Below are 14,841 nucleotides of genomic sequence, written 5' to 3' on the forward strand. Positions count from 1 at the left end.
AATGTGAATATAGATGGCAAGTCAAAGTATTCATTATAGACATTGTGTGATAATTACAGATTGAATGATAATATCAGCTTCTCAGCATTAAATGAAACGCTTTCTGTAGAAATTAATCTTGTTGATTAATGTGTATGAATGGAATGACATCATCACAGGTAGTTAAAGGATTGCTCACATCCTATTTATCCTTTCAGAGTCTGATGGAGGAGCTCTGCAGACGATACTGGTAGAAAAGATGATGAAAGTGCTTTGCTGGAAGTCCCATACTTAGTGGCGCAACCCACCCACCCACACTGAGCAATCATTGCTGATTCCCTGCCAAAGGGAGGTGAGAGCAACTGACAGAAAGACAGCGAGCAAATGCACTGGAGAATGAATGAGAATACACAGACCATGGACTGATCCTCCTCACTGACAAACAAGCTCATCCACTCTGAAAAGCCCACTGCTTGGAAACTATCGGGTCGGAAGCAAAAGGGAAAGAATTTGCGCTTTCAAAAGAGTAACAGCAGCAGCTTTGTTTCACTGAAGAATAGAATAACAAGCCTGAGGTCGAGAGCTGGTTTTACACGTGCCGTTTCGAAATGGGATAGAGATTATTTCCCTTTGACTGTGAAGAAAGCAACATCGTCTTTAAAAGGAAGCTGGAGTTAGTGAAAGAAGCCAGGGATGAACACACGCAAGGATGAATCATTTGGAATGGATGAGCTGCTGCAGTTTCAGTCTGGAGTATGTGTTTCCTAAGAACGGTGACAGGACCAGAGTGAATGTGGTCCTTAATGATACTCAAGAGAGACCAGGTGAATGATGGCTTTCAGTTTGCACGTTCCCGGCACTCCGTGACAGGACCCACTGTTCCTTTTCGATTCCCACAGTGACACTACTGAATATGAAAGATTCTGCTGGTGAGTCTCGAAAGCCAAGGTTCCGAGAATGAGTTCTTTAACTGAAGTGGAGAACTCTCTCAATCTGACCACGTACTCTACACCACCTCTTCTGCTGAATCTCAGCGCGCTCGGCAGTAGAGGCCTGACAGGGTTTACCGTAAATCGATCTGGCTCCTGTAACCTTACCCTTGACCCCGAAGCCCAACTGAGCGACGCGTGCGGCGAGAGAAGGGGGAAAAACTGGCCAGCCCTTCTGATCATCATCATTATTGTCCTGACAATTGGGGGAAACATTCTGGTTATCATGGCAGTGTCACTGGAGAAAAAGCTGCAGAATGCCACTAACTATTTCCTCATGTCTCTGGCTATAGCAGACATGCTGGTGGGGATCCTTGTCATGCCCGTCTCTCTCATCACTGTACTGTATGGTGAGTAAGTACAGCAGCTTTCTCAGACTATTAAAAAAAATACCTTAACTCCGAATTTGTTTTTTTCTAATTCCACTCTGTTTCCCTCAGTCCTCAGCGGTCTGCAGGACGAGAGAATTGCTATGAATGAAGCAGATGCATTCCTGACAGTTATGAGGGAGAACTGATTACAACACTATTCTGATTTAACATGAATCGCCAACTCAGCTTAGAAACACTACCCATTATCTACCTTAAATGCTACATTTTGGTGCCTGTGGAGAGCAAAGCACTGAAAGGGTGCTTTTAGGTCATGTATCTCCTGATTAGGCTGAGTACTTTACGCTGTTCACTGTGAGACAGAAATAGAAATGAGTCATGGACCTTTTTACTAATTCTTCAACAGAGTTTTCTTGGTCAAACCGCCACTCTTGAGCAGTCTTCTTGCGAGCTTTTAAACATGTTCCTATGTATTGCAAAAAGCAAACACAGAGCAGACCTGATGATTCATTAAATAGGTGCATGTGGCACGTGTTGAAAACTCATTTCAATTATCGGGCCGTACCTGTTACTCGTCTACTGTCACTGGAATAGGTACTCTTATCATCACACAGAGCGTCCTGTGTGACATGGGCTTTAATATTACACTCACATTGTGCAGTCTGCAATATTGTCTGTACACTGTGCAAACTGCAATATTGCTCTCACATTGAGCAGTCTTTAATATTATCCTCACATTGAGCAGCCCGAAATATTACCCTCACATTGAGCAGCCCGCAATATTATGCTCACATTGAGCAGCCTGTAATATTACTCTCACATTGAGCAGCCCGCAATATTATGCTCACATTGAGCAGCCTGTAATATTACTCTCACATTGAGCAGCCTGCAATATTACCCTCACATTCAGCAGCCCGCAATATTACCCTCACATTCAGCAGCCTGCAATATTACCGTCACATTCAGCAGCCTGCAATATTACCCTAACATTGAGCAGCCTGCAATATTACCCTCACATTCAGCAGCCTGCAATATTACCGTCACATTCAGCAGCCTGCAATATTACCGTCACATTCAGCAGCCTGCAATATTACCCTCACATTCAGCAGCCTGCAATATTACCCTCACATTGAGCAGTCTGCAATATTACCCTCACATTGAGCAGTCTGTAATATTGCTCTCACATTGAGCAGCCTGTAATATTGCTCTCACATTCAGCAGCCTGCAAAAGTACCCTCAGATTAAGCAGCCTGCATTATTACTCTCACATTGAGCAGCCTGCATTATTACCCTCACATTAAGCAGCCTGCAATATTACTCTCACATTGAGCAGCCTGCACTATTACCCTCACATTGAGCAGCCTGCAATATTACTCTCACATTAAGCAGCCTGCACTATTACCCTCACATTAAGCAGCCTGTAATATTACTATCACAATGAGCAGCCTGCTATATTACCCTCACATTAAGCAGCCTGCACTATTACCCTCACATTGAGCAGCCTGCAATATTACCCTCACAGCGAGCAGCCTGCAATATTACCCTCACAGCGAGCAGCCTGCAATATTATCGTCACATTAAACAACCTGCAATATTACTCTCACATTGAGCAGCCTGCAATATTACCCTCACATTAAGCAGCCTGCAATATTACCCTCACATTCAGCAGCCTGCAATATTACTCTCACATTGAGCAGCCTGTAATATTACTTTCACATTGAGCAGCCTGCATTGTTACTCTTGTATTGAGCAGCTTGCAATATTACCCTCACATTGAGCAGCCTGCAATATTATCGTCACATTAAGCAGCCTGCAATATTATTCTCACATTGAGCAGCCTGTAATATTACTTTCACATTGAGCAGCCTGCATTGTTACTCTTGTATTGAGCAGCTTGCAATATTACCCTCACATTGAGCAGCCTGCAATATTATCGTCACATTAAGCAGCCTGCAATATTATTCTCACATTGAGCAGCCTGTAATATTACTATCACATTGAGCAGCCTGCAATATTACCCTCACATTCAGCAGCCTGCAATATTATTCTCACATTGAGCAGCCTGCAATATTACTTTCACATTGAGCAGCCTGCATTGTTACTCTTGTATTGAGCAGCTTGCAATATTACCCTCACATTGAGCAGCCTGCAATATTATCGTCACATTAAGCAGCCTGCAATATTATTCTCACATTGAGCAGCCTGTAATATTACTTTCACATTGAGCAGCCTGCATTGTTACTCTTGTATTGAGCAGCTTGCAATATTACCCTCACATTGAGCAGCCTGCAATATTATCGTCACATTAAGCAGCCTGCAATATTACTATCACATTGAGCAGCCTGTAATATTACTATCACATTGAGCAGCCTGCAATATTACCCTCACATTAAGCAGCCTGCAATATTACTCTCAAATTGAGCAGCCTGCAATATTACTCTCACAGTGAGCAGCCTGCACTATTACCCTTACATTAAGCAGCCTGTATATTACTCTCACATTGAGCATCCTGCAATATTACCCTCACATTAAGCAGCCTGTAATATTACTCCCACATTGAGCAGCCTGCACTATTACCCTCACATTGAGCAGCCTGCAATATTACTCTCACATTGAGCAGCCTGCAATATTACTCTCACATTGAGCAGACTGCAATGTTACTATCACATTGAGCAGCCTGCAATATTACTCTCACATTGAGCAGCCTGCAATATTACTCTCACATTGAGCAGCCTGCAATATTACTATCACATTGAGCAGCCTGTAATATTACCCTCACATTGAGCAGTCCGTATTATTACCCTCACATTGAGCAGCCTTTAATATTACTCCCACATTGAACAGCCTGCAATATTACTATCACATTGAGCAGCCTGCAATGTTACTCTGAAATTTAGCACTCTGTAATATTACCCTCACATTGAGCAGCCTGCAATATTACTCTCACATTTAGCAGTCTGTAATATTACCCTCACATTGAGCAGTCCGTATTATTATCCTCACATTGAGCAGCCTTTAATATTACTCCCACATTGAACAGCCTGCAATATTACTCTCTCATTGAGCAGCCTGCAATATTACCCTCACATTGAGCAGCCTGCAATATTACTTTCGCATTGAGCAGTTGCAATATTATCATCACATTAAGCAGCCTGCAATATTACTCTCACATTCAGCATTCTGCAATATTACCCTCACACTAAGCAGCCTGTAATATTAATCTCACATTGAGCAGCCTGCAGTATTACTCTCACATTGAGCAGTCTGTAATATTAGGGTCACTTTGAGCAGCCTGGAATATTACTCTCACATTGAGCAGCCTGTAATATTACCCTCACATGGGGCAGCCTGCAATATTACCCTCACATTGAGCAACCTGTAATATTACTTTCACATTGAGCAGCCTGCATTGTTACTCTTGTATTGAGCAGCCTGCAATGTTACCCTCACATCGAGCAGCCTGTAATATTACTCTCACATTGAGCAGTTGCAATATTATCGTCACATCAGCATTCTGCAATATTACCCTCAGATTGAGCAGCCTGCAATATTACTATCACATTCAGCAGCCTGCAATATTACCCTCACACTAAGCAGCCTGTAATATTAATCTCACATTGAGCAGCCTGCAGTATTACTCTCACACTGAGCAGCCTGTAATACTAATCTCACATTGAACAGCCTGTAATATTATTCTCACATTGAGCAGCCTGCAATATTACTCTCACATTGAGCAGCCTGTAATATTACCCTCACATTGAGCAGCCTGCAATATTACCCTCACATTGAGCAGCCTGTAATATTACTCTCGTATAAAGCAACCTGCAATATGCAATATTACTCTCACATTGAGCAGCCTGTAATACTAATCTCACATTGAGCAGCCTGCAATATTACTCTTACATTGAGCAGCCTGCAATATTACAGTCACATTGAGCAACCTGTAATATTACTCTCGTATTGAGCAACCTGCAATATGCAATATTACTCTCACATTGAGCAGTCTGTAATATTACACTCACATTGATCAGTCTGCAATATTACCCTCACATTAAGCAGTTTGTAATATTACTCTCACATTGAGCAGCCTGCAATATTACACTCACATTGATCAGTCTGCAATCTTTCAACACATTGAGCAGTCTGTAATTATACTCTCACATTGAGCAGCCTGCAATATTACTTTCACATTGAGCAGCCTGCATTGTTACTCTTGTATTGAGCAGCCTGCAATATTACCCTCACATCGAGCAGCCTGTAATATTACTCACATTGAGCAGTTGCAATATTATCGTCACATTAAGCAGCCTGCAATATTACCCTCACATTAAGCAGCCTGTAATATTACTCTCATATTGAGCATCCTGCAATATTACTCTCATCCTGAGCAGCCTGCAATATTACCCTCACATTGAGCAGCCTGTAATATTACTCTCACATTGAGCAGCCTGCAATATTACCCTCACATTGAGCAGCCTGCAATATTACCCTCACACTAATCAGCCTGTAATATTACCCTCACATTAAGCAGCCTGTAATATTACTCTCATATTGAGCATCCTGCAATATTACTCTCATCCTGAGCAGCCTGCAATATTACCCTCACATTGAGCAGCCTGTAATATTACTCTCACATTGAGCAGCCTGCAATATTACCCTCACATTGAGCAGCCTGCAATATTACCCTCACACTAATCAGCCTGTAATATTAATCTCACATTGAGCAGCCTGCAGTATTACTCTCACATTGAGCAGCCTGTAATACTAATCTCACATTGAACAGCCTGTAATATTATTCTCACATTGAGCAGCCTGCAATATTACCCTCACATTGAGCAGCCTGCAATATTACCCTCCCATTGAGCAGCCTGTGATTTTACTTTCACATTGAGCAGCCTGTGATATTACTCCAACATTTAGCACTCTGTAATATTACCCTCACATTGAGCAGCCTGTAATATTACTCTCACATTGAGCAACCTGCAATATTACTCTCAGATTGAGCAGCCTGCAATATTACTCTCACACTGAGCAACCTGCAATATTACTATCACATTGAGCAGCCTGCAATATTACCCACACATTGATCAGTCTGCAATCTTTCAACACATTGAGCAGTCTGTAATTATACTCTCCCATTGAGCAGCCTGCAATATTACTCACACATTTAGCAGTCTGTAATATTGCTCTCACATTAAGCAGCCTGTAATCTTTCTCTCACATTGAGCAGCCTGCAATATTACTCACACATTGAGCAGACTGCAATATTACTCACATTGAGCAGCCTAATATTACCCTCACATTGAGCATCCTATAATATTACCCTCACATTGAGCAGCCTGCAATATTACCCTCACATTGAGAAGTCTGTAATATTACCCTCACATTGAACAACTTGCAATATTACCCTCACATTGAGCAGCCTGAAATATTACCCTCACAATGAGCAGCCTGCAATATTACTCTCACATTGAGCAGTCTGTAATATTACCCTCACATTTAGCAGCCTGCAATATTACCCTCACATTGAGCAGCCTGAAATATTACTCCCACATTGAGCAGCCTGTAATAAAACTCTCACGTTGAGCTGTCTGTAATATTACTCTCACATTGAGCAGTCTGTAATATTAGGGTCACTTTGAGCAGCCTGCAATATTAGTCTCATTTTGAGCAGTCTGCAATATTCCCCTTATATTGTGCAGCCTGCAATATTACTCTCACATTGAGCAGTCTGTAATATTAGCCTCACTTTGAGCAGCCTGCAATATTAATCTCATATTGAGCAGTCTGTAATATTCCCCTCACATTGCGCCGTTTGTAATATTACCCTCACGTTGAGCAGTCTGCAATATTACCCTTACATTGTGCAGCCTGCAATATTACCCTCACGTTGAGATGCCTGTAATATTACCCTCACAGTGAGCAGTCTGTAATATTACCCTCACAGTGAGCAGTCTGTAATAGTACTCTCACGTTGAGCAGTCTGTAATATTACTCTCACGTTGAGCAGCCTGTAATATTACTCTCACGTTGAGCAGCCTGTAATATTACTCTTATTTTGAGCCGTCTGTAATATTACCCTCACGTTGATCAGTCTGCAATATTACTCTCACGTTGTGCAGCCTGCAATATTACTCTCACATTGTGCAGCCTGCAATATAACCCTCATGTTGAGCAGCCTGCAATATTACTCTCATATTGAGCAGTCTGTAATATTACCCTCACAGTGAGCAGTCTGTAATATTACTCTCACATTGAGCAGCCTGTAATATTACCCTCACATTGAGCAGCCTGTAATATTACCCTCACATTGAGCAGCCTGCAATTTTACTCTCATATTGTGAAGTCTGCAATATTTCTCTCATTTTGAGCAGTCTGTAATATTACCCTCACATTGGGCAGCCTGCAATATTACCCTCACATTGAGCAGCCTGTAATGTTGCCCTCATTTTGAGCAGTCTGTAATACCACTCTTGTATTGAGCAGCCTGCAATATTACTCTCACATTGAGCAGTCTGCAATGTTACCCTCACATTACCCGTCTATAATATGACCCTCACATTGAACAGCCTGCAATATTACCCTCACATTGAGCGGTCTCTAATATTACCCTCACATTGAGCAGCCTGCAATATTACTAAAATATTGAGCAGTTTGTAATATTACCCTCACATTGAGCAGTCTGTAATATTACCCTCACATTGAGCAGCCTGCAGTATTACTCTCCCAGTGAGCAGTCTGCAATATTACCTGCACATTGCACACTCTGCAATATTACCCTCACATTGAACAGTCTGTAATATTACTCGCATATTGTGCAGTCTGTAATATTACCATCATACTGAGCAGTCTGAAAAATTGCACAGGCTGATGATACCCCACTGAATTTGACCTGAAGCTATGAGAAGCACTGCCTTGTCCTCTTTAAATAGACCTAGCAGGGGTTTGTGGTCCATTATTATTACAAGTTTACATTTGTAAAGGCATTGGTGGAATTTCCTGACTCCAAATATGACCGCCAAACCTGCTACTCTATCTGGGTATGTTTTTGCTCTGCATTAGCCAAAGTCTTGGATGCATCCGTTATTGGTCATTCCACTTCATTGGGCCATTTATGAGCCAGTACTATGCCGATGCCTTATGGGGAGGGATGCATGTCAATACCAGATCTCGCTTGGGATCACAGTGTGCCCACATCTTAGAAGATGATAATTGTTGCTTCACCTCCCTGAAAGCTATGGCTTGGCTACGTGGCCATTTCCAAAGGTGACACTTTCTTAAGGGTTGATGCAAAGGTGTTAGGATGGAGGTTGGATTATGTATGGAATTACCGTAGTAATTCACCAGCCCAAGGAGAGACCTAAGCTCCAGTATAGATGTGGGAGCTGGAGCATCTTTGATCACCCTCACTTTATCTTCCAATGGGTGTAACCTGGTCTTGTCAGCTCTGTAACCCACGTAGGTCACTTGGAGTGCCCGGAAAACACATCTTTCCCTTTCAAGGCATACGCCCGCCTGGGAGAAAGGTTTAAGGACTATGACCAAGTTCTCTAAGTGCTCTTCATTAGTCCTCCCTGTTATTAGCATATCATATAGATAAATGGTGACCTAGGGTAGACCTTGTAAAATGTTCTCCATCATCTGCTGAAAAATTGTACAGGCTGACGATATCCCAAATGATAATCTCATGTATTGGTGCAAACCATTCTGAGCATACTTCTGGGAATCCTCATCCACTCTCAATTGCAAGTACGCGTGGCTCATGTCCAGCTTCCTGAAGGTCAGCCCCCTGTCAGCTTTGTGTATGAATCCTCTACACAAGGGATTGGATATTTATCCAGCTGCAAAAAGTCATTTACCATTTGCTTAAAATCCCCACAAAGATGAACCGAGCTGTCGGGCTTCACAGTCACTATGTCCAGTGCTGCCCATTCTGCCAACGATGCTGGTTTGATGATTCCTTCACTTTCCAGCCTTCTGATTTCTGCCACTAATTTTGCCCGTAAGGCAAATGGCACTGGGTGGGCGAGCCTTGCAGAATCGTGGAATTGCCTCCTCGTCAACGTGCAAGGTGGCCTCAGCTCCTTTGATAGTTGCTAGACCTTTCTGAAAATGTTCTGAGTATTTACTTAGGACTTCACTCAGGCAGCCATTTTCTGATTGAAAAATGTTGAGCCAATCCAGGTGAGTTTTTCTCAACCAATTTCACCCCATCATGAACCTTTTACTACAATTAGTGGTAACTGAACCACTGCTTCTTATAACTGACCAAAACCAAAGCTGTACCCTTAATCTGTAAAGGTTCCCTGATGCAGGTTTTCTGTTTAGCTAAGGTTTTGTGCAAACTTTGTCCAAAGCAAATTTTGTTAAAGACTGGTTCTGTGGTCACCGAAACAGCTACACTGGCATCAACCTCCATTAGAACCAGGTGACCATTTAACCAGACATTTATTTTGATTGGCTCTGATTTGGATGTTGTTAGATAATTTAAGTGTTTCAAACGAGATGTACTTTCCAGGGTTCGCACTCTCCCGGATACTGGCCTGTGAGGTCACTCACTCAATTTAGGTCGAGTGACACTCCTTTACTGTCTCATATCTGCACATCAGCAGCAACTACAATGGTTTACCGGCCCAGATCCTGAAGAAAATTGTAAACATTTGGCCCAGGCTTGGTTTTGTTTTGAGTTTTTGCTGCGAGCTGACCTAGAGTCCCTCTAATCAGGGAGCACTATGCAATTGCCTTCACTCATGTAGTGTCCCCCCAGCTCAGTTGGACTGGCGAGGGTTACCATTTCTATCGGGATACCCTGCGACTCCGATTCTCCACCAGCTGCATTTTTCAATGATAAAGCCAGTTGTAGTGCCTGTTTGAAGTCTAGTGGGATTCAGCCAACAGACGCTTTTGAATGGTTACACCATTAATCCCACACACCAACCGGTCTCTCAGTATCTCATTAAGGGTTAAACCAAAGTCATGTGCCTCTGCCAGTCGCCTTAACCCAGTCAAAACTCCTGAAACAGATTCCGCGGTTCTCAAATTACCAAGTAAAACCGATAACATCTCAGAATTAGAGGAGGCTTGGGGTTGTAATATTCCTTAACTAAATCTGTCAACTCTTGAAAGGTTTTAGTATCTGCTGCCTCAGGGGAACGTTAGGCTCCTAATAACCAAAAAAGCTATGGGTTCACAAGCTGCCAGTAGAATTATTTGTTGCTTTTCATCTGCCCTACGGCATTTGCCTGGAAAAAAATAATACATTCTTTCCATGTACTGGTTCCAGTTTTTGACAGAAAAATCAAATAAGTCAAGTTTCCCAAATAACAACATGATGCCAGACATGCTTATCCCTACTCAAAGACAACTGTTGTGAACAAATTGCTTCAGGAGCATGCTTTTCTCTCGTCATCTCGTAACTCAATAGAAGCTGGTATCTCATCACTAAGTCACTCTTTATTAACACGTGGAAAGTCCTTGACACTAATCCAGCTCCCTCAGAGCTAGCTCTCAGAGTGAACAGGATGTCTGACACTGTTGTTTACATCTGTCAGCCAGGGCTCCCTGACTGGACCAGATTAATAGCCCCAATCAGGGAACTCATATTCTATGAGGAGAAAGTTAGCACTGCCAGTGCTGGAGATCAGGGTCGAAGAGTATGGTGCTGGAAAAGTACAGACGGTCAGGCAGTATGCTGTGTTTTTCCAGCATCACACTCTTGAGGTCCACCTGGCTGACCTCATTACAATCACTGCAAATGACACATTATGGAAATTAAGATTTTTGCCTCTGACATTGATTTTGAGAGTGAAATTTTGAAATCCAACAAGAAGGTGTTAATCAGTTCAGTGGTAGTACAAAGATATGCAGATTTTCCACCCCAATATGTACTCTAGCCAGAATTCCTTTCTGCAATTTTTGAAAGACAATGCATAGACAAAGTTAAAAATCACACAACACCAGGTTACAGTCCAATAAGTTTAATTGGAAGCACTAGCTTTCGGAGAACTGCTCCTTCATCAGGTGGTTGTGGATGAAGGAGCACTGCTCCGAAAGCTAGTGCTTCCAATTAAACCTGTTGGACTATAACCTGATGTTGTGTGATTTGTAACTTTGTACACCCCAGTCCAAAACCGGCATCTCCAAATAGTACAGGGAGAGTGTTACTCATAGAGTCATAGAGATGTACAGCATGGAAACAGACCCTTCGGTCCAACCCGTCCATGCCGACCAGATATCCCAACCCAATCTACTCCCACCTGCCAGCACCCAGCCCATATCCCTCCAAACCCTTCCTATTCATATACCCATCCCAATACCTCTTAAATGTTGCAATTGTACCAGCCTCCACCACTTCCTCTGGCAGTTCATTCCATACATGTACCACCCTCTGCGTGAAAACGTTGTCCCTTAGGTCTCTTTCATATATTTCCCCTCTCACACTAAACCTATGCCCTCTATTTCTGGACTCCCTGACCCCAGGGAAGAGACTTTGTCTATTTATCCTATCCATGCCCCTCATAATTTTATAAACCTCTATAAGGTCACCCCTCAGCCTCCGATGCTCCAGGGAAAACAGCCCCAGCCTGTTCAGCCTCTCCCTATAACTCAAATCCTCCAACCCTGGCAACATCCTTGTAAATCTTTTCTGAACCCTTTCAAGTTTCACAACATCTTTCCAACAGGAAGGAGACCAGAATTGCACACAATATTCCAACAGAGGCCTAACCAATGACCTCTACAGCCACAACATGATCTCCCAACTCCTGTACTCAATACTCTGACCAATAAAGGAAAGCATACCAAACGCCTTCTTCACTATCCTATCTACCTGCGACTCCACTTTCAAGGAGCTATGAACCTACACTCCAAGGTCTCTTTGTTCAGCAACACTCCCTAGGACCTTACCATTAAGTGTATAAGTCCTGCTAAGATTTGCTTTCCCAAAATGCAGCACCTCGCATTTATCTGAATTAAACTCCATCTGCTACTTCTCAGCCCATTGGCCCATCTGGTCCAGAACCTGTTGTAATCTGAGGTAACCATCTTCTCTGTCCACTACACCTCCAATTTTGGTGTCATCTGCAAACTTACTAACTGTACCTCTTATGCTCGCATCCAAATCATTTACGTAAATGACAAAAACTAGAGGACCCAGCACCGATCCTTGTGGTACTCCACTGGTCACAGGCCTCCAGTCTGAAAAACAACCCTCCACCACCACCTTTGAGCCAGTTCTACCTTTGAGCCAGTTCTGTATCCAAATGGCTAGTTCTCCCTGTATTCCGAGAGATCTAACCTTGCTAATCAGTCTCCCAAGGGGAACCTTGTCGACCGCCTTACTGAAGTCCATATAGATCACATCTACTGCCCTGCCCTCATCAATCTTCTTTGTTACTTCTTCAAAAAACTCAATCAAGTTTGTGAGACATGATTTCCCACGCACAGAGCCATGTTGACTATCCCTAATCAGTCCTTGCCTTTCCAAATACATGTACATCCTGTCTCTCAGGATTCCCTCCAACAACTTGCCCACCACCGAGGTCAGGCTCACTGGTCTATAGTTCCTTAGCTTGTCTTTACTGCCCTTCTTAAACAGTGGCACCACATTTGCCAACCTCCAGTCTTCCGCCACCTCACCTGTGACTATCGATGATACAAATATCTCAGCAAAAGGCCTAGCAATCACTTCTCTAGCTTCCCACAGAGTTCTCGGGTACACCTGATCAGGTCCTGGGGATTTATCCATCTTTAATCATTTCAAGACATCCAGCACTTTCTCCTCTGTATATCTGGACATTTTGCAAGATGTCACCATCTATTTCCCTACTGTCTATATCTTCCATATCCTTTTCCACAGTAAATACTGATGCAAAATATTTATTTAGTATCTCCCCTATTTTCTGTGGCTCCACACAAAGGCCGCCTTGCTGATCTTTGAGGGGCCCTATTCTCTTCCTAGTTACCCTTTGTCCTTAATATATTTGTAAAAACCCTTTGGATTCTCCTTAATTCTATTTGCCAAAGCTATTTCATGTCCACGTTTTGCCCTCCTGATTTCCCTCTTAAGTATTCTCCTACTTCCTTTATAATGTTCTAAGGATTCAGTCGATCTATTCTGTCTATACATGACAGACTCTTCCTTCTTTTTCTGAACCAAACCCTCAATTTCTTTAGTCAGCCAGCATTCCCTATAACTACCAGCCTTCCCTTTCCCCCTGACAGGAAGTTACAGCCTGGAATCTAATCGCGGGGTTCAGGGTGGTTAATACACAGAATAACAGATAGCCCGCATTGAGTTACAGCCTGGAATCTAGTCGAGGGGTTCAGGGTGGTTTATATAGAGAATAACAGATACCCTAGAGTGAGTTACAGCCTGGAATCTAATCGAGGTGTTCAGGGTGGCTTATATACAGAATAACAGATACCCTAGAGTGAGTTACAGCCTGGAATCTAATCAAGGTATTCAGGGTGGCTTATATACAGAATAACAGATACCCTAGAGTGAGTTACAGCCTGGAATCTAATCAAGGTGTTCAGGGTGGCTTATATACAGAATAACAGATACCCTAGAGTGAGTTACAGCCTGGAATCTAATCGAGGTGTTCAGGGTGGCTTATATACAGAATAACAGATAGCCCGGAGTGAGTTACAGCCTGGAATCGAATCGAGGTGTTCAGGGTGGCTTATATACAGAATAACAGATAGCCCGGAGTGAGTTACAGCCTGGAATCGAATCGAGGGGTTCAGTGAAGTTAGTATACACAATCTCTGAGAGCAGCACTGCAGGAAAGTTCCACTGCATACTCTTCCCAGTATAGGTAAAACACTAACTCAAAAACATTGATGGATTATCAGTAACACTGATAATCTGTCAAGGGTCTTTCTTTTTAAACTTTTTTTTCACTGTATGATGGGCATCTCTCGCATTTGTTTCCATCTCTAATTGCCCTTGAATTGAGTGACCTGATCAATCACTTAGAAGGTAGTTAAGATACAATCACATTGCTGTGGGTCTTGAGATCCATTAATGCCAGATTGGGTAAGGATGGGCGATTTCCTTTCTGAAAGGACATTGGTGAACCAGATGAGTTATTATGACAATTGGCAGTAATTTCATGGCCACAATCACTGAGACTAGTTTTCAATTGTAGATCAATTAATCAATTGAATTTAACTTTTACCAATTACTGTAGTGAGATTAGAATCCACATCCTTGGAGTATTAGCTTTTGTATTAGCAATTTTTGGATTACCAGTGACTGCTATTGCTCTTTCTATCACAGAACTAATGCAACTTGTAAATGTTAAAAGGTTTCACAATAACCCAGAATTTTACAACTAACAAAGCCCTATACAGTCCCTCCTTCTTGCACAGCACACCATTATAAATCACTTTCTTGACATTAAATCGATCTATACCCTATCCTTTCTGCCTCAATTGGTTTTATGGCATCAGCATGACCAATATAACCCATCTATATGGTTTATTTCATCTGAAGTTCTTCCACACTCCCTTAATAACCCAATGGCCCTCTAATATCCACT

At 42.5% G+C, this 14,841-nt stretch overlaps 1 protein-coding gene across 2 annotated transcripts in view; it reads left to right on the top strand.

Annotated features, from left to right (window-relative positions):
- LOC122554936 (5-hydroxytryptamine receptor 2A-like) overlaps nucleotides 1-14,841 on the top strand; it is a 619,268-nt gene that overhangs the window by 433,138 nt on the left and 171,289 nt on the right. For both annotated transcript variants that reach the window (XM_087993034.1, XM_087993033.1), the window contains one exon: nucleotides 198-1,318. In XM_087993034.1, the coding sequence (XP_087849160.1) occupies nucleotides 937-1,318 (382 nt within the window). In that variant the 5' untranslated portion in view covers nucleotides 198-936. The remainder of the gene's footprint in view (nucleotides 1-197; nucleotides 1,319-14,841) is intronic.

The sequence above is a fragment of the Chiloscyllium plagiosum genome, unplaced genomic scaffold, assembly GCF_037043375.1.
Source record: "Chiloscyllium plagiosum isolate Xiang-an unplaced genomic scaffold, Cpla_swu_hap1 HiC_scaffold_12, whole genome shotgun sequence".
Taxonomy (NCBI): Eukaryota; Metazoa; Chordata; class Chondrichthyes; order Orectolobiformes; family Hemiscylliidae; genus Chiloscyllium; species Chiloscyllium plagiosum.